Source organism: Venustampulla echinocandica (genome assembly GCF_003357145.1).
Source record: "Venustampulla echinocandica strain BP 5553 chromosome Unknown scaffold_0, whole genome shotgun sequence".
Lineage (NCBI taxonomy): Eukaryota > Fungi > Ascomycota > Leotiomycetes > Helotiales > Pleuroascaceae > Venustampulla > Venustampulla echinocandica.
The window spans coordinates 5,204,238-5,230,367 of NW_022474205.1; the positions used below are offsets into that span (position 1 = coordinate 5,204,238).

General features: G+C 48.7%; 10 protein-coding genes across 10 annotated transcripts; 4 read left to right on the top strand and 6 right to left on the bottom strand.

The window, feature by feature from the left end:
- Positions 1 to 1,572: 1,572 nt before the first annotated feature.
- On the top strand, positions 1,573 to 2,517 carry BP5553_01610 (Uncharacterized protein; the record flags this gene model as incomplete). The annotated part of the gene is made up of 1 exon (XM_032010233.1): positions 1,573 to 2,517. One exon carries the CDS (start codon positions 1,573 to 1,575, stop codon positions 2,515 to 2,517), a length of 945 nt encoding a protein of 314 aa, XP_031874287.1.
- A 221-nt stretch (positions 2,518 to 2,738) lies between these two features.
- BP5553_01611 (uncharacterized protein) lies at positions 2,739 to 3,341 on the bottom strand (the record flags this gene model as incomplete). Its single annotated transcript, XM_032010234.1, has 1 exon — positions 2,739 to 3,341. The coding sequence occupies one exon, from the start codon at positions 3,339 to 3,341 to the stop codon at positions 2,739 to 2,741; it is 603 nt and encodes a 200-aa protein (XP_031874288.1).
- Positions 3,342 to 3,576: 235 nt separating this feature from the next.
- On the bottom strand, positions 3,577 to 4,177 carry BP5553_01612 (Glyoxalase resistance protein dioxygenase; the record flags this gene model as incomplete). Its single annotated transcript, XM_032010235.1, has 3 exons — positions 3,577 to 3,653; positions 3,737 to 3,933; positions 4,044 to 4,177. 3 exons carry the CDS (start codon positions 4,175 to 4,177, stop codon positions 3,577 to 3,579), a joined length of 408 nt encoding a protein of 135 aa, XP_031874289.1.
- A 1,378-nt stretch (positions 4,178 to 5,555) lies between these two features.
- On the top strand, positions 5,556 to 7,476 carry BP5553_01613 (uncharacterized protein; the record flags this gene model as incomplete). The annotated part of the gene is made up of 4 exons (XM_032010236.1): positions 5,556 to 5,654; positions 5,791 to 6,156; positions 6,202 to 7,099; positions 7,199 to 7,476. 4 exons carry the CDS (start codon positions 5,556 to 5,558, stop codon positions 7,474 to 7,476), a joined length of 1,641 nt encoding a protein of 546 aa, XP_031874290.1.
- A 791-nt stretch (positions 7,477 to 8,267) lies between these two features.
- BP5553_01614 (uncharacterized protein) lies at positions 8,268 to 9,465 on the bottom strand (the record flags this gene model as incomplete). The annotated part of the gene is made up of 3 exons (XM_032010237.1): positions 8,268 to 8,686; positions 8,757 to 9,126; positions 9,184 to 9,465. The coding sequence occupies 3 exons, from the start codon at positions 9,463 to 9,465 to the stop codon at positions 8,268 to 8,270; spliced, it is 1,071 nt and encodes a 356-aa protein (XP_031874291.1).
- A 588-nt stretch (positions 9,466 to 10,053) lies between these two features.
- BP5553_01615 (putative homoserine O-acetyltransferase) lies at positions 10,054 to 11,685 on the top strand (the record flags this gene model as incomplete). Its single annotated transcript, XM_032010238.1, has 1 exon — positions 10,054 to 11,685. The coding sequence occupies one exon, from the start codon at positions 10,054 to 10,056 to the stop codon at positions 11,683 to 11,685; it is 1,632 nt and encodes a 543-aa protein (XP_031874292.1).
- An 884-nt stretch (positions 11,686 to 12,569) lies between these two features.
- On the top strand, positions 12,570 to 13,964 carry BP5553_01616 (putative solute carrier family 35 member F2; the record flags this gene model as incomplete). The annotated part of the gene is made up of 3 exons (XM_032010239.1): positions 12,570 to 12,817; positions 12,890 to 13,142; positions 13,200 to 13,964. 3 exons carry the CDS (start codon positions 12,570 to 12,572, stop codon positions 13,962 to 13,964), a joined length of 1,266 nt encoding a protein of 421 aa, XP_031874293.1.
- Positions 13,965 to 15,025: 1,061 nt separating this feature from the next.
- On the bottom strand, positions 15,026 to 16,279 carry BP5553_01617 (Uncharacterized protein; the record flags this gene model as incomplete). The annotated part of the gene is made up of 1 exon (XM_032010240.1): positions 15,026 to 16,279. One exon carries the CDS (start codon positions 16,277 to 16,279, stop codon positions 15,026 to 15,028), a length of 1,254 nt encoding a protein of 417 aa, XP_031874294.1.
- A 672-nt stretch (positions 16,280 to 16,951) lies between these two features.
- On the bottom strand, positions 16,952 to 18,512 carry BP5553_01618 (Uncharacterized protein; the record flags this gene model as incomplete). The annotated part of the gene is made up of 2 exons (XM_032010241.1): positions 16,952 to 18,161; positions 18,217 to 18,512. 2 exons carry the CDS (start codon positions 18,510 to 18,512, stop codon positions 16,952 to 16,954), a joined length of 1,506 nt encoding a protein of 501 aa, XP_031874295.1.
- Positions 18,513 to 21,289: 2,777 nt separating this feature from the next.
- Positions 21,290 to 24,281, bottom strand: BP5553_01619 (Quinoprotein alcohol dehydrogenase-like protein; the record flags this gene model as incomplete). Its single annotated transcript, XM_032010242.1, has 2 exons — positions 21,290 to 21,328; positions 21,393 to 24,281. 2 exons carry the CDS (start codon positions 24,279 to 24,281, stop codon positions 21,290 to 21,292), a joined length of 2,928 nt encoding a protein of 975 aa, XP_031874296.1.
- Between the last annotated feature and the right edge of the window lie 1,849 nt (positions 24,282 to 26,130).

Consider the following 26,130-nt stretch of genomic DNA (forward strand, 5'->3'; position numbering starts at 1 on the left):
TCTAGGACGTCTGGAATAATAACAATATGTTACAAAGTACTGAGCCCCTATGAGCAGAAAGTCGTGGCTTTGGCACCTACTCCTACACATACCGGCTCTACTTGACCTTATAACTCTCCAAGCAGTTGCAAGATCGGACTGAAGATCGGGTCCAGCTGAAAAACAGTTGCGGTGCTTGAAGTAGCTACGTTGAAAGAGACACCGCCACTCTTTCCCCCTCCCCCTGCCGGACGCAGGGTTAGATCATCCAGACCAATAACGACGTGGAGACCAATTGCGGCAGAGATGAGCTACTATATAGCAGCGCGCTTCCTGGGCAGGATAGATTTGCCGTGCCCCAGCATGACCAGCGACGACCGCAAGAGGCAGCTGAGGTGGCCATAGTAGGATGGTACTGAGGGCGATGATGGTGGGGAGGCGGGGGGCAAGTGAGAGGAAATCGGCACTTAAGTGAGGTGGGACAAACAGTCACAAACCAATTGGCAATGTCGACTGCCCCTATTCCGAACCAATCAGCCACAGTCGATCGCGACGCAACCACCGAAGGCGACGGACCACGACCTACAAATCGGCAGAGACACTATCTTAGATGCCCTCATACTCTATATTCCTCCCAGTCATCCGGGAGACGATTGAAGAGCTCGCCAACCCAAGGGTAATAAAAAATTCCACCATTTCCAATACAAAACGAAAACGACACTCCACAAGCTCGTCGAAAGCCTCGGAGCGGAGTTTAGGGGCGATTCTGGTGCATGATAAATATGTCTGCCTTCAAAATTAAACAGAGCTATATGATTACATAGCAGATAAATCAGTCTCGAGCAATGTACGCTTTTTAATTTCCGTTTGATCAAGTGTCTAATGAAGAATAGGTATATATACAATGCAATTTTTCGTTCGGGTTATTGCCCGCCCCTTCTAATGCAAATGGGAGTAGCTAGCTAAGTTAGGGCCCTGGCACAGCCTTTTACCCGTTGCCGGATTTCAGGGCCTGATTATGTTACTAACAACTGGTAGCATAAGTAGCTAGCCGGTACGAGCGACGGTGGCGGTGGTAACCCCCTTCTTTCACCTCTGCCCTTTAACTGCCGCCTCGCTCTTTGACATACGGTCACACGCCTTCCAGCTTATATATATAACCCTTTACCCGTTTCCGAAATTTTGAGCCTGATTATCTCTTTGCCAGATGGCAATATGATCACCACGCCGTTACGACTCACGAGAGAAGGCGACGGTGCTAACTTCTCCCTTTCCCCTCTCCCTTCAACTGCCGCCTGAATCCCCGATCCGCCTCCTTGGTGGTTGAAGCTCCTTCGAAGCTAGTTCGACCTTAGAGAGCTCTTTATCCGCTCGATGTCTAAAGCCTGATTGTCTCGTTTGCTGATGGCCAGTATAAATCTTTCAACTACGTAACTTTGACTTCACTTGTTCCCCCACTGCTCCAGCGATCTCCATATTTAACGTTAGTAACTCCACGAAGTTTCTGTGCTCAAATATATTGACTTGGATACGACCAGTGGTACAGAATTCTACAGCGGCAGTGACTGGCAACCTAGCAAGATGTTTTGCACAATGAATCAATTGTTTCTCGTCGGGGGGCTAGTGTTGATTGTTTCCAATTTCCTCATTTCTGCCCTGAAAATCGCCAGCGCGACAAGTACAATTGAATACACACCGGAATTAATCGCCATCAAGGACGATTATTCAGGGAGTGCTCAAATTGTGAATGGCGGCGTTGCAAACATAGTCAGCGACACAAGCGTCGATCTGGCATCGAATGCCGAAACCCAAGCGTTGCGGCAATACGCCAGCCATAAGAACCTGCGTATAATTTACACTGTCGCCGAAGTTTATTACCGTATTGTCGCCAACAAGAAGTCTGGAATCAGTTCGCTTTCAGATTTGAAGGGAAAGAGAATTGGTACGATACCAAGTACCTCCGCTGCGTACTTTGTCGAAAAGTATCTCGCCACCGCCGGATTGAAGGCTTCTGACTACACTGTTTCTTATGGCAGCATATGCATGTCTGCACCTTGCGGGTCTGGCACATTCCCTTACATGCTCGCACATGGCTCCATCGACGCGGTTGGAATGTGGGAACCTACAGGGGAATTGGCTGCTCAGGCTCTTGGTTCCGACGCAATTGTGTTCCAAGATCGATCAGTTTATCGAGAGATCTTCAATCTTCATAGCACGGCTGAAAAGCTGAAGGATCCAACCACGCGGAAAAACATCGTCGCTTTTATTCAGGCGTTGAACAAAGCTGAAGCTGTTTTTAATACGGATCCTCAAAGCGTTTGGCCTCGTGTTGCGGCGGCTGTCAATATGGACCTCAATATTCTCAAAGCTGTTTGGCCAATCCATAGCTTTAATGGTACTTTGCCATCGGATTTGCTAGATGTACTTGTGGCAGAAGATCAATGGGTTGCAAAACAGGATCGACGAACTGCAATGACGACGGCTGATCTCACCAACCTTATTGATCCGAGTGTTTTGAAGGAGGCATTGCAGACCTAAAGCACGAAAGCGCAATAAATGATCTTTGGGATTCACCATGTGGCTACACTTTGGTCAATTGTATATATGAGGGGCTACGAAGCTCACTTCGAAGTGTAATCAAAGTTTCAACATACTTTCGGGCTATTAAACCCCATATTTCCATGACAGTTTCATTTCACACTAAAACTAAATGATAATTCCATGCTAAGTTAACAGCCCCCAAGCCCTACCGTATCCCCTCAATAGACAGGTCTAAACTTTCCCTTTCCGTCGGGATAATACGGGCCATCCTTCGCCTCCCAGTTGCGAGTGCGTAGGCCGTACAATCCTCCCTTCCCCTCCGCCAGAAGTTCATCAGTCATTCCATGCCCGCCACCCCTACATTGATAGCCGCCGGGCATCCGGTTCCAATCGTATCCCTCAGGACACGCAGCTGCACGTTTGATCATTTCTTGTGCCCATTCTTCTTGCTTCTGGCGTTCGTCCTCGGGTAGATCGTCAATGAATGGTTGTCGTGAAGCCATTTTCAGGTCATCCAGACTGAACAAGATGCTTGGGACCGAGGGCGGTGCGCTTGGGGATATCGTTGGTTGCCTGTCTCGTTGTAGAGTTGTTGCGAATCCTCCATCTCTCTGGAGGGCAGTTGCAAATCCCCCCTCTCGCTGAAGGGCAGTTGCAAATTTTGAAGGTTCACCAGGTGGGCCATCTCGTAGGAGGGCAGTGGGCATGTTTATTGGTGGTGGCATGGATGGTTGATAAGCAGGAAGCTGAGGAGCTCGAGATGGCATATATGATGACCGTGGGGGGGCCGGAGATCGGGATGGGGGCATGTCATTTGGCATTTTGGAGGCTTGACACCGTTCAGAAGTATGAAGACTATCGAGATGGATAGAAGAGGAAGATGGTGGTGTTTGAAAGGAAAAGGAAGGTATTTATGCTGCTTCTGTGCCCCGGTGTGGTCGTTAGTGGTGTGAATAGCATCAAGTATGTCTTCTGAATCCCATATTTTATTGATTCACGGGGTTAATCTGTACACTTGCAATCGACATCACTTGCGTTTTATGAACAACCGTTTATTCACAAACTAAACTCGAGGCGGTTGCCAGCATAATCTCTCGCAAAGAACCTCTCTGGGTACTCAACACCCTTTGAGCCTATTAGATAGTCAGTATAAATTCTAACGTAAGCCTACCTAAGATACCGCCAATTGGAATGACAAGAATGGACAGCCTCTTACCAGAACTTTCTTCTCCAGGCTTATCAGCCTCGGCGGGTGCTCCTGACTTCCCACTAACATGATGACTCCATACCCGCTGTTGCAATTCCAATAGCCCTTTCGGTGAATCGAGCTTGAAGCAAGGATGTCTTGAGGATTTCAACTCATTGGCACCAAAGGCGATGTGGATCTGTTGGCCTCCGGGAGTTATGTCAAACCTACTCCATTAGCAATCAATACATTAAATTCGTCGCAAATAGCAGGTGTTAATACAGTGAGCTGCGCGTCGCTGGAATGAGTGGGCTCAATGGAAGTGTGGGTGTATTACCAGGCAAGTGATCCCTTTTTCAGAGCTGGAACGGGAATACTGGTGAACCCGAGTGTCCCGCCATAGAACTCCTCGGCTTGGTCCAGGGTCCCAACAGGAACCGTAAGGTTTACGTGGGCGATACCAGTGATCATGTTTGAGGCTACCAGGTTTGAGGCGTGGGAATGTAACTATTTGAATGAAGATGAGGAATGAAATACATGGTCAGCTAAAGGTGGGAGGTGGATCTTGAACTCTGAATTACGCAATGCGGGGAGATGAGCACGTGATGAACAAGGGGCACCTAAATTTTATTTATTTCTTCATTACCGCAAGTCAAGGACTTAAATTCAGTATATGGCAATCTTTGAAGCTACTCTCGCTATTAAGCAATTTCTATTCTTTATGTTTGAAGTTCGATGGAGTCGGCAAAATGCGGGCTCCATAATCCTGGTCCGTCCCGAGTTCCGGGTACCAGGCTACTCATTCCCGGCCCCTGGATTTGTTGATCTTGCCTGGGCATCGACCTCACACGACTCTCACCGTATCAAGAGATTACCTCAATTGAGATTGTACGAGTAAGCCAAGTGCTCGCGTACGTCGAAGTTGAATCTTACCATCGGCGCTACATGACACATGATATCCCGCTGCTGGATGTTCATTTGATCGCTAGAACACAGAACTCCTATGGCCAGGTGAGACAGCATATAGTGCTAATGCAGTGCGATACTTCGTAAACGGGACACCTACAAACCCCTTTTTGATAAATCCAGCATATCCCTTACCAGCCTTCTTCCCTCGGCCAACACACGTCAGCCCTCTGCCCTAGTCCCTTCATCGTCACCTAACGAACCCGTCACTGCCCTTCCTATGCCGTGGGGTCGACCATTTCCGCGATAAATCGGAAGATCTTGGGGGTTCGGCGAAGGTACTCTCAGGAGATGTTGTTAATGCACTCCTTGGGGCCAATTCCGTTGTGTGGATCCCTTATTACCTTGCCCGAAATACTGAGGTGTGATTTATTGTGATGCAAGTGCATCTTTGCGGGCAACCAGGCTGCATGCTGTATCTGCGGGCAACAGCCATTTCGCGTTCCGCATATTGCCATGTTGTACTTCCGTGCTCATTCAGGGTAACTAGACTCTCCATTAATCATTTACTCCCTATACATGAAACTGCTGTTATGAGCTTGACTTTCGTAAGTTTGATCTTGGGAATCTAGTTAGATACGAATGTTAGCGTATCTTTTATCATGTCTTCGTGTCAGCTTAAGTTTACAAATCTACCTGCTCGTTCGCAGGTACCATTCATGAAGGCTGCCACTATTTCCCCTCCATACCAAGAAAAGCGGTATCCCTGGTGGGACCCAACAGGCTGGAAAATGTCCACCAACATTCCACCAACATTCACTCTACTTGGATTTAGTTTATAGACCGCTTAAGGGAAGAATTCCCAGCTACTCTTGTTTTATTTCTTACAAACAACTTCATCAGCTTTCCAAACAAACTTGTGAGAGATATCTTATTGGGAATAATGGCCACTTTTTGGGCATTCGCAGCTATTCTGTTCTCGAGCCTTTTTGCCCTTGTACTGGGTAACGGCTCCTCGCTTCCTATCGTTGACCTTGGATATGTGAGTATTGGAGTTTTGTCCCTCAGGGTCATCTACTAACTGCACCTCCATGAACGACACCAAGCTATAAGCTTCAACGTAATGTTTCCCTGCCTGTTTATAGTATCAAATGAATAGAGTTGCTAACGGAATACAGGAAAATGGAGAATTCTACAACTTTTCAAACATCCGATACGGACAAGCTCCAGTTGGGAATCTACGGTTCCGGGCTCTCCTAGCTCCAGTTACCCAAAGTAACATTGTGAATAACGGATCAGTGGGAGTTACATGCCCACAGGTTGTCCCACCTTGGCAAATCCTCGCGGGGATGTACCTTGGTTCGCGGTTGTCGAACACAAGTTTTGACCTAGCAGCAGCCGAGGCTGCCGTTGCGGCCATGCCTCCCCAGCCCCTGGATCCGAAGACCTCTGAAGATTGTTTATTTCTAGATGTATTTGTCCCTCGCGCTGTCTTCCCTAAGAATAGTCACGGTTCCGGAAAAGGAGCACCGGTTCTTGTTTGGGTAGGTTATCCCCATTTGACATTAGACCATCCTGACTGTCAATAGATAACCGGTGGTGGATTTATCGCTGGCGACAAAACAGCCGTAGGAGACCAGCTATACAGTCCCGAAGGACTGATAAAAGCCAGCCAGACGGCACCATCGAAAGGTCTGATTTTTGTTTCCATCAATTACCGATTGGGGGCGTTTGGATTTCTTGCGGGAAGCGAAGTTGAAGCGGATGGAAATGCCAACGCGGGGTTACACGACCAACGTCTAGCTCTCGAATGGGTTCAGAATAACATCCATCTCTTTGGCGGTGACAAGGGCAGAGTGACGGTGATGGGAGAATCCGGGGGAGGCAGCTCAATCATGCACCAAATCACCGCGTTTGGTGGCAAGAGTCCGCTTCCCTTCACCCAGGCGATCATGCAGTCTCCTGCCTTCATCTCCAAGGCATCAAACTGGCAGAATGAAGTAACTTTCAAGACCTTCTTGAATCATCTCAACGTCAGCAGCCTTCAGGAAGCCCGTAACCTTCCCTCGGAAAATCTCATTAACGGCAACATCGCACAGATCTCAGCCGGAGGCTTTGTTGATTTCTCATATGGCCCCACTGTTGATGGGACATTCACACCAGGTATCCCACAACGCCTGCTCTCCTCCGGCGCTTTTAAAAAGAATGTCAACGTGATGGTAGCGTATAATTCATGGGAAGGCGGCCTGTTCCAGAGTCCATACGTAACTAACCTTTCGACTTTAACGGACCTTATCAAAGTGATCATTCCAAGAGTATCGCCAGGCGCTCTGAGCGAAATTACAGATGGACTTTACCCACCAGTTTTTGGCGGCTTCCGGGGATACAAGACTTGGGGGGAGCTGCAAGCGCAGTTGACAGCGGATGCTGCTCTTGTCTGCGGCACTACCTCCATTAGTCGGGCCTTTGGAAACCAAACTTATGCATGTAAGATACTTAATCTTCTCCTATTAGTTATGGCTCCTCCTGTCCCTTCCTCCTCGGCACTTTCCCCTTACTTTCACCTCCTAAACTAACATGCACCAGACGAATTTGCCATCGCCCCGGGCATCCACGGCCAAGATATGGCCTACACCTTTGCCACCGGCCCCGATCCTTCCATTGACTACAACGTGGCGAAATCACTACAGCAGTATATCACAAGTTTCGTGGACAATGGCACTCCGGTTGCTATAGGTAGTCCAGCATTCCCCAAGTATGGCCCAGATAACAAGATCCTCAAGTTCGGCCATACGATTTCGCAGACTACGGATCCTGCGGCTAATGAGCGGTGTGAGTGGTGGAATAAAGCACTTTATTATTGAAGGTTCGGAGGCAGGAAGTCGTGGATAGGGCTTTCTAACATTGTGCTCTCAATGGATTGATGACCTTCGTTAAATTTGGCCACAAATACAACTGGAAATTTCCACCAACCCCTATTTGATGCTAAGATTTCAAGTCAGCCGCTCTGTGAATTGTGATTAATAATCTTCATAAACATCGCCTGATCCAAATCACTGCCATGCGCATAGCGAGTGGCAATAGGCTACTCCTGACATCTAGGGGCTGCTCATGCTAGTTGATGCTATATCTCAGGCCCTTTTCGATTCCCCTATTCATGACTGGCTGGGACAATACCACCATGTTTAGTCACGATAAACCCAAGTTAATTATACCACATTATTGCTTAATAGGCTCACCATAAAATTGGTTTCCTTGTGTTAACTTTGCCATTAAATTCTAATAAGCGATGGAAATGGTAAGTATAGTCTTACACTCCTATCGACATATTCAACCAGAGCGAAGCAGGAGAGTCCTGCTATCCCACCCTATAAACGCCTACTTCTTTACAGCTCGGATTCGTCTCCCCCTAGGATGGGTGTCGAATATAAGTCTTGTTTTGACAGTTGCATAGAATAAGAACAGGACATATCCTTGTATTATTCATATAGAATACCTCATCCATCAGATGTCAATGCTCGACAACGCATAGCATCATGTTTCATTTCGTAACTCGGTGAAGCATTATATTGCTCTAACTATGTCATTAAGTCTATTTGAAAACAAAAAGAGCTCGTCGTTCCGTAATTCATAGCTCCATTGTTAAATCGCAACTCTACACTGCCCAATAAACCTCGACCTTCAGGTACTCAAGAAAATTAGCCCAACCGTGAAATCGCGCCTTTTGCCACACTGTAACTGAATCTCCAAGCTTCAAATTCCTAACGAATTCTCCCGTTGCCGTTGCCCGCCCTCGACCTCGATTCTCCAGTTCATCTGCTTCGGGGGATTCTGGGTTTATATTATCATCGACCGACCAGACAATCCTATGCTCCTTCGCCGTCTGGTCTGCAGTGACATTTTTCTGGATGCACATCGGGCCCGGGAGCAAAGGGTGATCAGATGCATTCGGGGGATCATCAGGATTTGGGGCTGGAGCGGCTGCGGGTAAGACTGTGTACGTAGAGCATACAATTGGGGATTCACACGTCGAAGATGGTGTGCTATCATATTCCTTATCATCCGCCGTGGTTCCTACTACACATTTAGCATTGATTGGCAACATGGCGCCCTTATATCAACTCCATCGGAATAGCTAACTTACCTTCTCGGTATGCTATCATCCTTTCGAGACCAACATCGAACCAAGTAAATGACCCTCGGTAGCTACCCCTGTCCGCGGAGGATCCTCCCCAGCCCTGATCACGACTTCTGATCGTGAAGACAATCTTACGACAGGGAAATTTTTCACGAGGGTTGGACGTGGCTTCCCAGCCCTTTAGGACTTCGTCGGTGAGAGATCCCTTGGCTTGGGGGATATCGGAACTTTGGGCTAGCTTCGGTGAGGTATCCAAAGACCATGACAGCCGTCCCGTTCCTTCTAGCTCAGGTCCTACATCGGTGATTGTGTCAGTGTCGGCGGTAGTATTCCGCCAATCTGATACGGGGACAAAGCCCAAGGGAGGGGTTCGCAGCTAGTACAATATCGTTAGCAGACTGTATAATTTACACGGCAGGATGGAGTAACGAACAATGAACTGATTCTCATGATTAGCGTCTCCCCTAATACAGAAGGGAGATTCGGCCGGCGGAGTATTTATACTGGTTGTATGGGGCCAATATTCCGCCGCATCAATCACTACATCTATTAATTCTAGTGGGAGCTTTTCCAACAGTGTCTCTTTGACTTGGAGCACGTCGCTGATGGATGGTTGGTAATTGCCTGGGCTAGAGCCAGAAACCGAGGATTTGTCGTTCGTCGCTGGTGGTGGTGGTGGTGGTAGGCCAAAGAGAATATGTTGGAGTCTCTGCATGATGGTTATCAAATAAGGTGGGCAGGAAGCCAGTAGTGAACTCCTCAAGATCCTCAAGAGTCAGGAGCTTGCAGAGCAATAATATCTCCACATAACAGAGACCGGATATCGATATAAGATACAGCTGGGTATGGTGGCAATGGCAGGTTGGTGAAGATGACGATTGACACCGAAGCCAACTGTTGCTCCGTACCTTTAAGGCTTTACCTGTGCTTCGTACAGCCACACAACCCATGACGACACGAAGTACGAAGTACCGATAAGGCCCTAGCGCAAGGCTGATCGCGATAAGGCCAAAGCGACGAGTTGGCGACACGATAAAGTCACGTGCCTTGACGCCATACCTTAGTCATCCCCCGCGCAAAGACCGAGGTCGAGAATAATGCGAGCAGCCTTCTTCCTTTCGAGTGAGTGAGTGTATTCTACTTTGTACTATTTCTTTCACCAGTTGGTCGCGCAGGGCTGACAAACAACCACGAATATGATGGACAACCAAAACCCCCCTTCTAACCTCCCATTCTAATGGTTGGGCTCCCTTCGGCCATCCCTACGATATCGTTCCCAATTACAATACTCTCGTCACCGGCCATGAGTTCTGCCACTACCAGACATATCGTCGCGTTGGGGCGCCTGGCAACAAGGCCGACAAAGACAAAAGGCAAGCCACGGACCGTGGTAAATACGTGTGTTAGGCCATCATCCACGATATCCCCCACCGCCATTGCTTCCACGCACTCGACTCCCCAAACATACAAATTCAAACTGCAGAATGCAGCTAGAGAATTCCATGTTAAGGTCCCTCGGAAGAGTGGATCGACTGGCACCGCCGAAGCCTCCAACCCAGCGATGGCATTTCCTTGTCTAGACGCGCTCGAATCGAAATCCGCAACGCTCGCAGCTCGATCAATGTCTGCCGCCAGCGGCCCGGAACCTTCATATACGAGCGGTGCAACTCTAAGCTACCACTGCCAGGATTCGTTATTGTTGGACTGGGGTGGCGTCCTACCAGATTTCGACATAGCCTACGAGACTTGGGGCGAACTAAATGCCGATAGATCTAATGTGATCCTCCTTCATACCGGCCTCTCGGCATCCTCGCATGCTCATTCAACAGAGAAGAACCCGAAACCCGGCTGGTGGGAAAAGTTTATTGGACCAGGTGGCTGTTTGGACACGAACAAGTACCATATAATATGCACCAATGTCATAGGAGGATGCTATGGCTCTACTGGACCCAGTAGCATCGATCCAGCCGATGGGCAGAGATATGCTACGAGATTTCCGATCCTTACCATGCAAGATATGGTTCGCGCACAATTCCGACTTCTCGATGGCCTTGGAATCAAAAAGTTATATGCAAGCGTGGGAGCTAGTATGGGAGGGATGCAATCACTAGCAGCTGGCGTCTTGTTCCCAGAGAGAGTTGGTAGAATTGCCACCATTTCTGGATGTGCACGGAGCCATCCTTATAGCATTGCAATGCGGCATACACAAAGACAAGTTCTCATGATGGATCCGAAATGGAATCGAGGCTTTTACTACGACAGCATTCCGCCGCACGCCGGGATGAAGCTCGCTCGAGAAATCGCTACTGTCACATATCGATCCGGTCCGGAATGGGAGCAGAGGTTTGCTCGACGTCGCGCAGACCCCCGCAAGCCTCCTGCTCTATGTCCCGATTTCCTCATCGAGACATATTTAGACCATGCGGGGGAGAAATTCAGCTTGGAGTATGATGCGAATAGTCTTCTCTATGTCAGCAAAGCAATGGATCTCTTTGATCTCGGCGCTGCTGCTCAATCTGCGAGTGCTGCTCGTCGCACCGCACATGCCGAGCGTCTGGCATCTGCACACCCTGAAACATTGGAGCGAGAAGCATCTTGCAGTCTAACGCTCCCAGAGACTCCGTATGAAGAGCAACCAGAAGCAAATACGCCTAGTGATTTATCGTCTCCCGTGACAACCCCAACAGGGCCTCCCCAAGACCTGGTACTGGGGTTGAAAGGATTGAGGGATCATCCCACCCTGGTTATGGGGGTTGAGAGTGATATTTTATTCCCAGCATGGCAGCAGAGAGAGATTGCCGAGACTTTGCGAAAAGCAGGCAATAAGAGTGTCACACATGTGGAGTTAGGGGAGGACACAAGTCTCTTTGGGCATGATACCTTTTTGTTGGACTTGGATCATGTTGGGGGGAATCTAAGGGAATTCCTGGCCTGAGCTGAGTGTCACATGAGAATTATCCTTTTCGAATACCTTTGCATAAGAGGCAAACGTACGGTGTATATGAAGCATGGGAATGGCGTTTATGATAGCGTTTAGTAATTCAAGCGTAACGCGAAGCATCAATTCAATTTTCAAGCCCAGTAAATCCCAGTACTATCACAATCTCTGTCTTCAACCAGACCAAGATAGCACCACCAATAACAACCCCCAAAGCCATTGGATTATTCACTAGAGCTTTGACCTATAGACTGCTCCCCACGCTGCAGCTTTCTGTTAGTCAGTTATTTACGTACTTCGTACTTCGTAGTGCAGCGCCCGTAAACTTTGCTTCTTATGCCGTCGCTGTCAGTATCACTATCACCCCCACTTATATGTCGAGTAACTTGAGTTCTCGACGCCTCGTGGGGTTCACGTTCAGGGCCCAATTATTAATTAAGTATTAAGCGTGATGCTTGTCGGTGCGCTTTGCTTTTTCGGGCTACCCCGCCGGTCTGGCTGGAGATCTTGGCGAGCTTGTCCAGATCCTCGATGATAAAAACCTTCAGTTCTGCAGCAACATCCCCCAACAACACCAGTTTGTAGATCTTTCCGCTTCATTGATATCCCAGGATATCGATGCGATTTTCTGCAGCATTATAACGACAACAGTGGGCGACTTGAAGTCTTTGCGCTCTACTGTCTTCGGGGACGAAGAAAGACTTCACGGGAGCGATTTTACGCTACCATACTTTTCCTAAATACCTTGTTATACTTTGTTACGGGTCATTCCCACCGTCGCCATCACGGCTTCAGAGCAAGATACTCCGCTTCTTGTATATACGTCCGATTCTGATTCTGGTCTCGAAGAAGGCGATAGCGAAAGCAGAGCCATTAGCAAAATGGCGAGTGCAACGGGCGTTGAAGCTAATGCTGGACAAGGATATGGCGGAGCGGGAGAGACCTTGAAGTCTGATGCTGGGTTGGAGGTTGTGCAGGACAGGAGTTCAAGTGCGGAGATGGGCAATGAGGAGAATGACAATGTGGCGCCTGAAGTTCTTGAACATGGCATTGAGGCGATTGAGGGCAAAAAGTCGGCATGGTATGCGTATTTGACGACGGCAGATTTCTGGTTGGTGTTAACCATTGGGTAAGTTATACTACTGTTTTAAAATCATTCTGTCAAACTGTACATTGAAATTGGAACTAATACAATATGTAGACAAGTCCTCGCTCTCTGCATCACAGCTACAAACACCTTCTCCACCCTCCTCGTCAATAAAGGCACTTCTATTCCCGCCTTCCAAACCCTCTTCAATTACATCCTCCTCACCATAATCTACACAACATACACCATCTACAAATACGGTATCAAGGCGTACTTCAAGGTTCTGTTAGTTGACGGTTGGAAATATGCAATTCTGAGCTTCTTGGATGTCGAGGGCAACTATTTCACCGTCCTCGCATACCGCTATGTTCGTTTCCCTCTACCTACGTGGCTTATCTTTGTCAATCCACTAACATATTATTAGACGAACCTCCTCTCCGCCCAGCTGCTAAACTTCTGGTCTATAATCTGCGTCGTCATAATATCTTTCTTCCTTCTCCGCGTGCGCTACAAGCTCTTCCAAGTCCTCGGAATCCTGATCTGCTGTGGTGGCATGGGCCTTCTCCTCGCGTCCGACCACATCACTTCTGGAAGTGGTGCATCCACACCCACGCAGATTAAAGGCGACATGTTCGGTCTTGCAGGCGCAACATGCTACGGTTTGTCCAACGTCTTCGAGGAGTGGTTCGTGAGCAAACGTCCCATGTACGAAGTCCTCGGCATGCTGGGCCTCTTCGGGATCATCATCAATGGAATCACGGCCGCAATATTCGATCGCGACTCTTTTCACTCTGCTACGTGGGATGGCGATGTCGGTGGCTACATCGTGGGTTACACGCTTGCACTCTTTATCTTCTACTCTCTTGCTCCTATTGTCTTGCGTATGGCATCTGCGGCGTTCTTTGACATCTCCCTGTTGACGGGGAATTTCTGGGGCGTGATAATTGGGATTAAGGTGTTCGGTTACACTATTTACTATCTTTATCCGATTGCGTTTGTCATGATTGTTTTTGGATTGGTGGTTTACTTTTTGGCGGGTAGTATGTTGGGGGATAGTAAGAAGCCTTGGTTGGGGCAATTCCAAGAGCGCGGCGTGGTCGGCCTTGGGACGGCGAAGAGGAAGGCTATTAAGGAGGCGAGGAAGACTGGCTATTATGCCGGTGGTGAGGGTGCTGGGCCCGGTGTTTAAGGCGTTAGATATCTGGTGATATTGAGGTGCTTCTTGCCAATGTGTGGCGTTTTGCTAGAGGGGTTGCTAAGAGATAGAGGTTGATGATTTTGACTGGTGGACGTGGTAATAAAAGTGGAAGTGGCAAAGTTCAGCATTTTATAGAGATATATAAATATTGATACTTAAGGTACCTAGGTTATGATTTGAATGCTCATTAACCTACCATTCTAACTCTACCAATTAAAATATGATCCTAAAAGGGGGGTCTGTAAAGTAGTCAAAATCAGTTAAAGCAGCCTCTAATCCGTCTGACTAAATCCTAAAAACAATTTAGAGCAGGCAAAAAGTAAAAGCGAAACATACAACAGCAATTATTCGCTAACAGTTATATTCTCAACTCTTTTAATTATATCAAGACGGTTCTCCGAGGGTAACTATAACAGCTACAAACCAACGGTACTGCCCCTTCTCGATACGGCAATTATATAGAATTCGGAGATAAATACACTTAACACGTACTTAAATCTAACGGCTTCTTTGCTCTGCAACTGTCGTTATATTCTTTAACTTTCTTTTACGCTGCTTTGTAGGTTTGCTTCTTAATAGTAATAGCTCTTAGTTGTAGGCTAGCTACACGCTTAGCTTCGCTTTTGGGATTTACCCGAGGATTTGGAGGGGGATGAAAGGCCGTCCTGAGTTTGTGTCACTAGTTAAAGAAGGTGCTCAACTTGTCTAAGAACTGGTCTAAATGCCAGTAGAGGGTATTAGATACATGATTGAAAACCCTCAAGTTGATCATAAAAAAAGTGAACCGATTTCTAATATTGTACATTGCTTCTCAGCCGTTCCCGCCTCCTTAATCAAGAGATAGCCTGTAGGTTTCAACCTCGTAAACTGTAATGCCATGAATTGGAACAGATGTAACAAAACCGTCTGCTAAGAATTATGATCGAAATACCCTGTCGATGGCAGTCCCATTTCCAACGACTTCGCAAAGCTTTCAGTCCGGCCACAGCCATACTCCAAGGACAAGAGGGAAGAAACGCATATGGCTTTTCGAGTAAATGGGGATGCCATCCTCATTTAACCACCCATTGATAATCGGGCATAGGGATTTTCTTCTGTACAATGCCCAGCGCCGACGCTACGGTCATCGCCAGCCTATCCAGCTTCATCGATGTCACGAAACCTAGAATCACATTCCTGATTCTAATGCCTCGCTGTGTCTGTGGATTGAGTATTTGCATCGCAGAATCCCCGCCTTGCGAATCCTGTGCAAACGGTAGCATAAGCTCTTCATACCGCTTCAAGGCGGTTTTGACATCGCCAGGGTGATTCAACAGCTCTCCAGCAAGGACATAGCCGCCAGTGATTGCGAGACTGGTGCCAAAGCCAGGCGTTGCGTAGCCGGCATCTCCAAGCAGGACCACCCGGCCATCGTGTAGTTTGGGTGATCTGACCTGCCCGAATAGAGAGCAATAGAAGTCCTCGCTTTCGCGCATGCTTTTCAGCACCTCTGGCACAATCCAGCCTGCATCATGGTACATCTCTTCCATCAACTTCATGTAGCTTTCGTTCCCTTCGGCAAGAGCTTTATTGAGTCTCTCCTTCGTTTCAACATCTCCCTTCGTGGTCACTTTCAGGAGATTGCCTCTCGTACGGCCCGCAGGATCTGGATCGGGTCGTAGGAGAACAACGCAACCACCCGTCCCGTTGTACCACTTTGCCAGGCGGCTTCCCTGTAGCATATCGCTCTTGATGGTGAAATATGCTACATGAACGCCCTCGTCGTAGAATTGCTCTTGCGGTTTGGTGTTTAGCATCATGCCGCGAATCTTCGAGCTAAGGCCATCTGCGGCCACGAGTAGGTCGTATTTCTTCACTTCCTTGCTCTTTGCGAAAGTAACGATCACTCCATCGTCATGCTGTTCATACTGGTCGACATACTCGTCGAATATGAGTTTCACGCGGTCTATGCTTGGCTCGATGAAAATCTTCGCAAGCGCCCCGCGGAAGATCTCGAACTCGGATGTGATGCTCTGAACGTCTGTTCTGCCTGACGCCCCGAGTGTTCCCACGGCTTTGCCATCTGCTGTTACGAATTGTATGCCCTCTTCTTTTGTCGCGTGATTCCGGATCTCCTCTTCTACGCCCATCCATTTAATGATATCCACGGCTGAGCTGCGTATGTCGACACTGGCACCAGTTAAACGGAGGGAAGGACCCCGCTCAACTATCGTGATGTTGGCGTTGGGATAGGCACGGAGCAGCCAGAATGCGAAGACACCACCCGCGATGCCGGAACCAGAGATGAGGATGTTGAGGTTAGACATTAGCGTATAGTCACGTATTGTTGAAGCACCTGTTTCTCTTCTGCTCTAACACAACTTCGCTACATGATCACGACGGCGGGCTCTACTTTCGTATTTATATCGTGAAGGTATGTCCTAAGAGACCAACCGATGAGTCTTACATGTCTGTTTTCCGCTGTACTCGGGAAAGGGAAAATCCCGAGCACATCCAGACCCTTCAGTTCGGGTGCTACAAAACCCCGAGACAGCCCATGTACAGCATCCCACGCCAATTACAAACTCGTCCCGGTACTTTGTAGCCTTTAAGTCTACAGGCCGCCAGTTTCTCTCGCCGTTGTGTTATATGTATACAAGATAGTAGAAGTAACGGCTTATACGTAAAACGTATGCAAATCTACGATGAGTAAGAGATCAAATACGCTTAAAGCCGCCTAAATTGTCTATTTATTGAGGTCCTAGTTCTTATAAGAGGTTTCATTATATGATATTTTGATAAGGAATAGGGGGCTTTAGTGGCCGGTAGGCAGTATAGATGGCATACGTTCACAGGCTATCACGCGAAGCAGACATACGGAAGTAAAAGTATAGTAGCACATGTTACATTTCTGGTATACAGGGGCTATATCATATGGATGGTCCTGTGGCTCCACACCAGATAATTCGCTAAGAGTTCAAATCAATGGCGATCATGCTTCACGCCGTACGCCAGTCGTCCAAAGACTTTTTGCCCAAGGCTCCACCCAGAGCCCCCCCGCCCAATCCATAAGAAACAGGTTTTATATCTCGCGTTCTGAACAGTTCATCCAGCTCCCTACACGCCTGTCTGACCTCCGCAGCCGCGTCCGGCTGCGTTGTGGTCTTCAGCGCCTCTTGTTCTTGTTCCCTTTCAATCACATAAGTGGCCCACAACAAGGTCATGAGTGCCTCCACACTCGGCGAATTCGATCGCTCACGACGGACACTTGCTACTACGGACGGGAGACAGTCGTGGGAGAGCTGCTGTTCAGACGCTGACCGCATTGCCACCATCGTCGCATCCATAAGAGGACGCGCCAAGTTGGGGCTGCAGGCTAGCAGTCGTCTCAGCAAGCGGATCCGTAGACTGAGTCTCGGGCGCAGGTGCTGGGTCGTCGTGGTTGAGGAAGTCGTCGAGGTTGAAGTCGTCAAGGATGCCGTCGTTGTGACCAACCATATGATCATAGTTAAGATTGAAGGTGTCGGCGATAGGGAGGATCCCGTTTTCAAGGATGTGTAAATCTGACTCAGTGGGCTGAGGAGCGTCGAAATAGCTCCCGAAGTCATGTTGATGAACATGGTGAGAGTCAAGATCTGAGAGATGGCTGAAGTCGTGGCTGTCGTCGAGGCCATCCAGGGCCGTTGTTCTTCCGACTGACACTGCAGGTCGCACAACACCGCGGCAGGATGTTGTGTCATATCGGAAGAACTGGCGTTGGAGGACTCGGCGACGGGCCGGATCTCGGGAGAGAGGGAGGCGGGGTTTACGGTTTGAACAGGCGCCTGGGAATCAGCCATGGATGCTGCGCTGATGGACGATCGGCCGTTTGCATCCCGCGAGCCAAAGAGCTCTTGAGAGAATGTAACTGGGGATGATTGACCTAGTTCTTGGGAGGGACTGGACGCGGAGACGGAGGAGCCACGGAAAACAGGCATTTTGTTGCCGGTGATCTGAGCTAACTCCTGTTGAAGTCTTAAGTTTTGTTCCTCCATATGAGCAAGGCGCATCTCGAGGTCTTGGTTGCGTCGCTCTATGGCGTGCTTCTCAGCCTCTAGTGCTTCGACTTCTTGTCGCTTGCGTTCTCTTGATGATTGAGCTGCTCGGCGGTTGCGGAGAACCCGCTCCACTCGTCGCTGCTCCTTCTCATCTTCAGTTTTTGCCCGTTTCCTAGAGGGTGAATTAGTAGGGGATTAAGCATCGATGATCTGCAGTTGGCATGTACCTTGGGGGAAGGTTTGTCTTGGGCTCTGGCAATTGCTGTCCCCAAGATTTCCGCTTCTTTACAGGCTTTTTCTCTGGTGCAGGCGTATCGTTGGAGACGCTCTCACCGCGGATGGAGCCCCCGAACATGCTATCGCCCTCGAATGATTGAGGGGTCATGGCCGGAGTCACCAGTTCGGCGGGATCCATCGTATCGGCGAAGAGAGATGGATAGGAGGTGCCGGGGGTCGAGGCAAAGCTGTCGGCAAGACTGTCGACTGGCGAATGCTCGAACTTAATGCGTGGTGTAGTGGCCATTGTGATTATGATGGCTGGACGATGCTCTAGTGGCAGTGGGATTGTCCTGCTTGATGTGGTTGTAGTATGGAGGGAGGACCGTCTAGAGCGAGAGCCGTCCTCAGTACATGTATGAAGGTGCACCGGACATGGTGGACACGGGGGGCGGCGGCGATCTTTGGCGGTGCGAAAACCGCAGGGCGATGAGTCAGTGCTTATGTCAAGGCAACCACCAGTGATGTGCCCGTGTATTGCGAAGAGTTATGACTGCTTTCTGCGTTGGTTGATGGAGAGAGTGACTCGAGCAGAAACTGGAGGGAGGAACATCTGTCCTTTATGTTCAGGACACGGTGTTTTAAATTTAGGCGGGAGCTGAGCGCGCCTTACCGCATTGGGCGGCTGCGCAGGCTCCTTTGCCCCCTTTGCCTCCTTTGCCCTTGCGCCCCTTGCCTTGGTCCATTCTTAGCCACTCTTACGAGCTTCCTCTCTGCGCTTTAGCCACTGATACGCCATCTTGCAATCATGATAATTATTATTAGCCGGCCCCTTATCCCCTGCGTCTGCGGCTGCCTCTGCCTCTTCGGCTGCTCGTCAAGCAGTTTGTGGAGGCTGGCTCCCCCTTCCGTGGCCTCCAAGGCAACCCTTCATTATTGCAAATGAAATGCGCATGACATGAAGAGGTAACTACTGTACCGTGAGGCAGCAGACCGGAGGGACAGCAATAGCACGGCTGTAAGTACGCCCACGGAGGGCTTGCTGCGTATCTACGGAGTACCTACTGTGCTGAAGAATGCCATAGGACATACAATTTGGAACCTAATGTACGTGAGGTAGCACGAGTGTGAAGGGAGCACGGAGTACGACGTACGCGTACTCCATCACCTCACTCTAGCCAGCCTCCAGAGCCCACAGAGCCCCGTCGAAGCTTCGAACCGTTTCACTGAGCTCCATTGGGGTTTCACCGTTAGGGCCTAGATAGGTACGAGGACTGTAGTTCGCACTACTTCTTCGCACGATCCGCCGGTACTCAAGCATTCCGTACCCCCGTACCGTTTCCATTTTAGATCCAATTCGGGCTGGATCCAGAGTGCTTTTGCGGAGTACCTCCGTACATGTATCTGCAACTCGTCTTCTGACTGCCGTGAGCCCTGAGCGTGGCCCTTCCCGTGGAGTTGTGAATTCTTGTGAACCGGCGGTCCGAACACGAGCATTGACGGTTGGCCGCACCAGGTAACTCACCAGTGGAGCTGATTTGGAGTTTGTTTCAAACGCCCCTTTTTTTTGCGTAAGAAGCATCGAAGTTCGTGCTCTACAGGTACGAAGGATCGAATCGCTCTCGCCCCTGAGTCAGCCGCCTCAGCGCTGCATTATTGGCATTGGCTCCGCCGCTTCCAATTCGAGGTTGCCCTTGCACCGTCTCACATTCCTCACCTCGGATTGCTGTGATAACATCATTCTTTAGATTCGCTATCTGCGTATCAATGCCTCCCAATTCTTGGTGAAAGGCATCTCGACATCACATCTTACCTCTCGTGATCTCTTGGCATCTGCTCCACAGCTTCTCCGTCCTTCTCCTTCCTTCTCCTTCCGTCCTAGCCACTGCAGTCTACAGGCACAACATCTCGCTCACTCTACCCAAGCCGATCGAAATGCCGCACAAAATTAATTAATTATCCCCCAAAAGGAGATTTCTCTCCATTCATTCAGGTCCCAGTCGCGCCCCGCATAATCTCGCTGTGCTAAACCACAAGAAAAAATCCGGGGAAAATTTAGATGAAAGGGTCAATCAGATCGACCTCTCGGCGGATTCGGCCGGGAAATATCAATCCTTATTTCAAGTGCCTGCCGCCGGCCCGCCGCTGCATAGCATACGGTGCTGTAATAAGAGGATTAGGGATACGGAGCGGAGCGGACGGAGCGGCGAGAAACGACGAAAGAGCCTCCATGATATCCACCCACCTGCTCGTCTGGACTCTCGACGAGAGGCTGAATGTACGGATAGATTAACTGAGATAAATTAATTGAGATAGATATATTTAAGCTTCCCCGCATTTGCTTGCCCTTCTCAATTGCTCCCCTGTGCCGAGATGCATGACCCGAAGGCAGCGAGGGTTTTTGTGCTAGGCAGATGGGATGATACGATGTACTACCACTGTGGCATGCGAGGAGGCAGCATCTATTTTTCTGTTCCGTTTTTACCTTTTAGTTCCTATTAATTGCAGAATAACCCTCCCTCCCATTGTGTGGTGGTATCCTGCCTGATGATCGCATTTTGCCTGTGCCTATAGGCACCGTTACCGAACGGACGACAGACAACACCAAAAAAATTGCAAACTGTGTGAGTACCAACATTATGGAGGATTCAGGAAGCTGGGCTTTCAACATCTTTTGGGTCGCAATGTTTCGATGCTCCTATGCGCGAGTTAGTTGCACTTGGGGGCAGTCGAGGTTCTACGGACTTACTCGCGGCGCTATACAAGGCAGGGCAGTGCACAACTTCAAAACATCGGGCCAACCAACAAACCTACCAACACTTCATGCGTTTCAAAGCTATCATTGGCTTTAGATAAGAGGGCATTTCCTAGAGAGCAAGCTTCGGTAATGATACGTTGTTACAATATACCAATGACATCAATTTCTCTAAAAGTAGTAAGTAGAATTTCTTCCTTAAAAACTGAGAAAGGTGAAGTTTTCTAGCACATAATTCTTTCGATCCCGAGATTAGGAATGGAAGGTAAGGCTCGATACGATACGACAAAAATGACAATATATTTCTACAATTTTACAATTCTATGGTATCACGCCATCCACCGCCCATTGATCTGTTTCCTCCTCACCTATATTTCCATTAGCAATCGAATTTTCTTCACAAGGAGCAGAAAAGGGGAAAGGCAAACTTACCATAGGCGCCAAAACTACAACACCAACCCACAACGCAATCACCGTAGATACCAAGCTTAGCTTATTAAATCCCTTCCCTAGGATGTCAAATGCAAAGCTCGGGGTAACTCTCGTTCCGAAAACATCAATTCCATATGCAAACACCAAGCTCGTACTCTCCAATATAGCAGGGCTGGTTATGACATCCTTAACGCCGATGACTTCGCGTTTATGTGTGAGGATGAGTTTGGGATCGAATTCGATGACCGGATGGTAGCGGTAAAGTCCTTCTTCGAGCTCGGCGGGTGTAGGGTCACGGCCTACGGGCCTGCGGGGGTCGAGAACAGTGCGTGGGATGCCGACGATGGCGTTGCTAGATGGAAGAGTGCAGAGGAGTTGTCGGGTTGTGATGCCTTGTCTGGTTTCCGTCACAGACATGTGGCCGATGGCTTCCGGGATGAGGAATGATTGCGTGATGACGTGGGGGAGTGCCGGCTCAGCGTTGGGAATATCGGATGGCTCGAGACTTGAGGATTCGGGCACCGAGTCTAGGGGCCCACGATCATTTGGAATCTGGGATTCATACATTTCTGAGATGATGATCTGGTAGCCCTTCGAGGCTGGGAGTGCGTCGGTAGTGGGAGTGATATCGGCCCATAGGGAGTACGAGAACCAGTTTTCGGTAAGTGCGGACGCAATAGGCTGCTTGGTATCTACGCCTTCGTGGATGGTTGAATAAAGGATGTCGCCCGAGACGGTATCGAGCAAGTAGAAGGATGCAAGCGAGGCCTCGTCCGATACAGTGGTAACCAGGACAATGTTTGGGTTCAGATACTTGTAAAGCACAGTACGGTCGCCTAGGACATTGCCTATCGAAGCGACTGGATCATGAGCCGGCCTCGATACAACGCCAGTAACTCTATGATCGGCGGGCGGCGTGAATGTCCAAGTAACAACAGGGTTGGCAACATCCCCTTTGGTCTCGAATTTTAATCCTTTAACTTCACCATTCTTGCCCTGCACCACAAGGTACTCCTTAGGGGCCAAAACTGCTGGAACTTGGCCAGGTTCTCCGTTGGTCCCAATAGGTAGCAACCACTTCTGCAATGGGCCGTCGACCACAACTGTACTCTGAATCACAGGTGCTGACCCGGGTGTAGTCGATGCGATGGTTTCTCCCGTTGTCGTATTGACCTGAATAAACTCCCCTTCCGCTCCTCTAACAGTCGTGGTGCCCTTAGATGGCGAGGCCCAAATACCCTTCACATCCCACTTCTTGCCTGCAGGAATTTCGAAGGCCCCGAGTGACCAAACGATACTGCCCTGGTTACCCGCATCGAGACCATATAAGCGGCCGCGTTGTGTGGCAACAATTACCAACTTATTGAATCCAAAGTTGTCTCGGGCTAACACACCTTGCTTTTGGGGGGCGGATTCGCCAGGGAGGATGCTGCTTAGGAACCGTTTTGGAAGATTCTGGAGGTAATCTGGCAAGTATTGTAAATCGTCAATATGACGAGTCACGCGATGAATATATGCGGATAGAGGGTTGCTTTCGGCCTCTACTTCCAGAACCTTGGCCAGACTCTCTGACTCTGGTATCTCGGCCCATGTCGCGGCAACAATCCCAGAGAGCCCTTCTAGACGACTCCATCCCTCAGCTCCATTGCGAACGAGGACCCAATCCTGATCGGTTGTCACCACGGCGGATCGAACAGCATATGTATCAGCAGTTCGTTGCACGACTTCCGAAGCGCCGTGAACGAACGATCCGCGACCTTTCTCCAGCTTCAGAGGCCATCTCCCGAGGATTCCATGGGAAGCAGAGGAAACCACAACGACTTCGTCTTGTGTATGTCTGGTAAAGTAGACATTTGCGTCTTGAGAGCTGACAGAAATCGCGCCTTGGCCAGGGAGCTTTGGGAGTGAGTATGCTAACTTGATGCTCTTGTGGCTAAGGTCAATATGGTAAACGTCTGCTCGGTTGGAAACATCCGAGTGGCTATGAACCACGAAATGCGGTAGTGACTGGACCAGATGGGGTGCATGGAGGGCAACTTTTGTAATCTCGCCATCACTTTCCTTCAGCGGCAGATTCTGGATGTCTCCCGTTTTTCCCAAGATGTTGACCTTTAAGTTCTTCATCGGCTTATCCGTCCAAGCAATAATGGGAGCTGCCGAGTTTGCGCCCACAAGCAAAACATCTTCTGGGGCATAGATATCGGCCTTCGTAGTAAGGGTGTATTCGTTTGTCCTCTTCCCAGTTACTGGGTCCAATATGGTAACCTTGAGGTTATAGCCTCCACTTGACCCGTGGAGCGATACCACAAATACATTCCTCACATTTGTGCTGACCTGCAGTGGCACATCACTGCTTCCGTCCTTATATTCCCATGCCACATCCCCATTCGTGCCTTTCAGCATTCTGAGGTATGCGTTTCCGCCTTCTTCGAATAGAGCCAACACGTCCCTGGCTTCGTCGTTTCCAGTAGCCGTTTCAAGAACTTCCAGATCCCTTATGGCGCCCCCAAAATTATTTCCCCATATCTCCCGCCCACTCATAGCATCCCACGCATTAACGCTGCTTCCAATCGCAGAGACAACTGTATTCTCTCCCTCCACGGGGCGCAAAAAGCCCGTTTCTGAGTGCGCATCCTGTCCGAGAAATTGTCGCCAGACAACATTTCCAACACCAGGATTCACGGCACCAAGGACACCTAGATCGCTTAATGTATATAGCAGCGTAGCCTTCTCATCTTTCCGCGGGCGATGGAAGAAGGTAGTGTGGGGTTGGGGGATGCCTAATAATTCGTAGTGGTAATCGACATTGTATGCTTCGTCGGCGAATACAGCGAAGGCCGAGGGCAGGATTGACAAAGTCAAATATAGGAGATTGGTCGGGAGTCGCATGATTCTGATATGTGCATGAGGGTATGGACCTCATGAGCGAGCTGTCTTGTCCTGACGGTCACTGAATGAAGCTGGAGCTCGAAGATGCAACTGTCGCGGTCGTAGTTATATCATTTGACAGGGGTACGACTAATTGACTCTCAGCCACGTTGTGCAAGCCACACTGTATTTTCATACAGCCTTTGCACAAACACATCAGTCCACCTATGCTCCAGCAGATACAAATATCACATCTGGTAGTAATAGTTTTGGCAGATTATGCCTATTCAAACGATGTCAAACCGGTGAGGCCGAACATCACTAGCACCGGTTTAGAAAGCTATAGGTTAATTAATCAGAATTTCCAATAAATTCCCAATAAAACGGAGGAACAATAATTATATTTGAAGATGCCTTTCATGTGGCTCATGTCTCATTTCATATTATTTTAGGAGTTATTATAGCTTCTCCCATATACACTATATAAATGGCATGTAAAATTTGTGATATAATTTTTTTATTTCTCCCACGAATATGATCTTTTCGGCTCTCGCAGTCCACAACTATCATTGTTTTTCGCCCTCACCTAGAATGTAACTTTAAAAAGAAATAGTGACCATATCATACACGCTATATAAAAATAACAGATTCGGTCATTCGGTTCCCTATACAGTACACCTGTAACGAGTGACGATGAAGAGTCCCACTGCCGCAGATGCGTTGCTAACTCCCCAATGCCTCCCCAGAAAATTGAAATTCATTGTCAGACGAACGAGTACAGGACTAAAACTGCAGACGGAAGGTCTGGGGAATACCCCGAATTAGAAGCGAATGAGAAATGTAACGTTATGGTGGGACGACTAGCAATAGCAGACAATACCGCAGAAATGCATACATGAACCATTACTATTCAATGGTTCGGTAGTATCGACAATAAAAGTTTGACATACAAAAACCAACCACCGAGCCTGCGTTGATAATTATTATGAGGTAAAAGCGTAAATTTCCATTTGCAAACTGGTGAGACACTGTGGATGGAGTGGAGCACAAGAAGAAGGGGTTGTATATGCTCTTAAAATAGAAAAGGCCAGCTACTGAACAAAAGCATAAGCTAAATATCTTTAACTTCTGGTATCCAAAATTAGGCGCCTAGTAGAGGGCAAGGCTTTGACGAATTACTAGGACGGGCAGTAACTGAGTGATGAGGAAGATGAAAGCAAGAGTAGGCGATGCCCACCTAAACCCAACGTACTCGTGGAATTTAGTTGAATAGGCAACCTCCCCTGCAGTGAACGATCTAGTTTATGTGATTTGTTGAAAGCAAAGCGACAGGAGTTATTATGCCAGACAAATAATACTTCCTGCTGCAGATTTTAGCAACGTCGCCTGGCAGAATTAAAGGTGGTGAGCGATCGTAACGCAACGAAACGAATTTGCACGCCGCCTGGCAGAATGAGAAGTGGTGAGCGGTCGTAACGCAACGAAATGAGCAACCCAGCCTGGAAGAATGAATATAATAAGCGGTTGTAAACGCAATGGAAATATCCCAGTAGCAAACATAGAAAACCCTCGTCGCCTGAAGAAGTATTGCGGCACCACTGTTATGCTTAGAAGTAGCAGATAGCCGGTAACAAGTCCCACTACAATACGGAATACTCTGTGATAAGACAGCTTGCTAGTATTCTTCACGGGTGCTGGTCACCATCATCCCAGCGGAGCCAAATTTGTGCCCGCCAGCACCAGACTTCGACAATACCTAGCATCGTATGACGGTCCAACGATAGGACCACAGTCAAAGATGAAATAGGAGTACTAGTACGGACACTATTGACCCTATCCAAGGGATTCGAGATGGTGTTTCGTCTTTTAT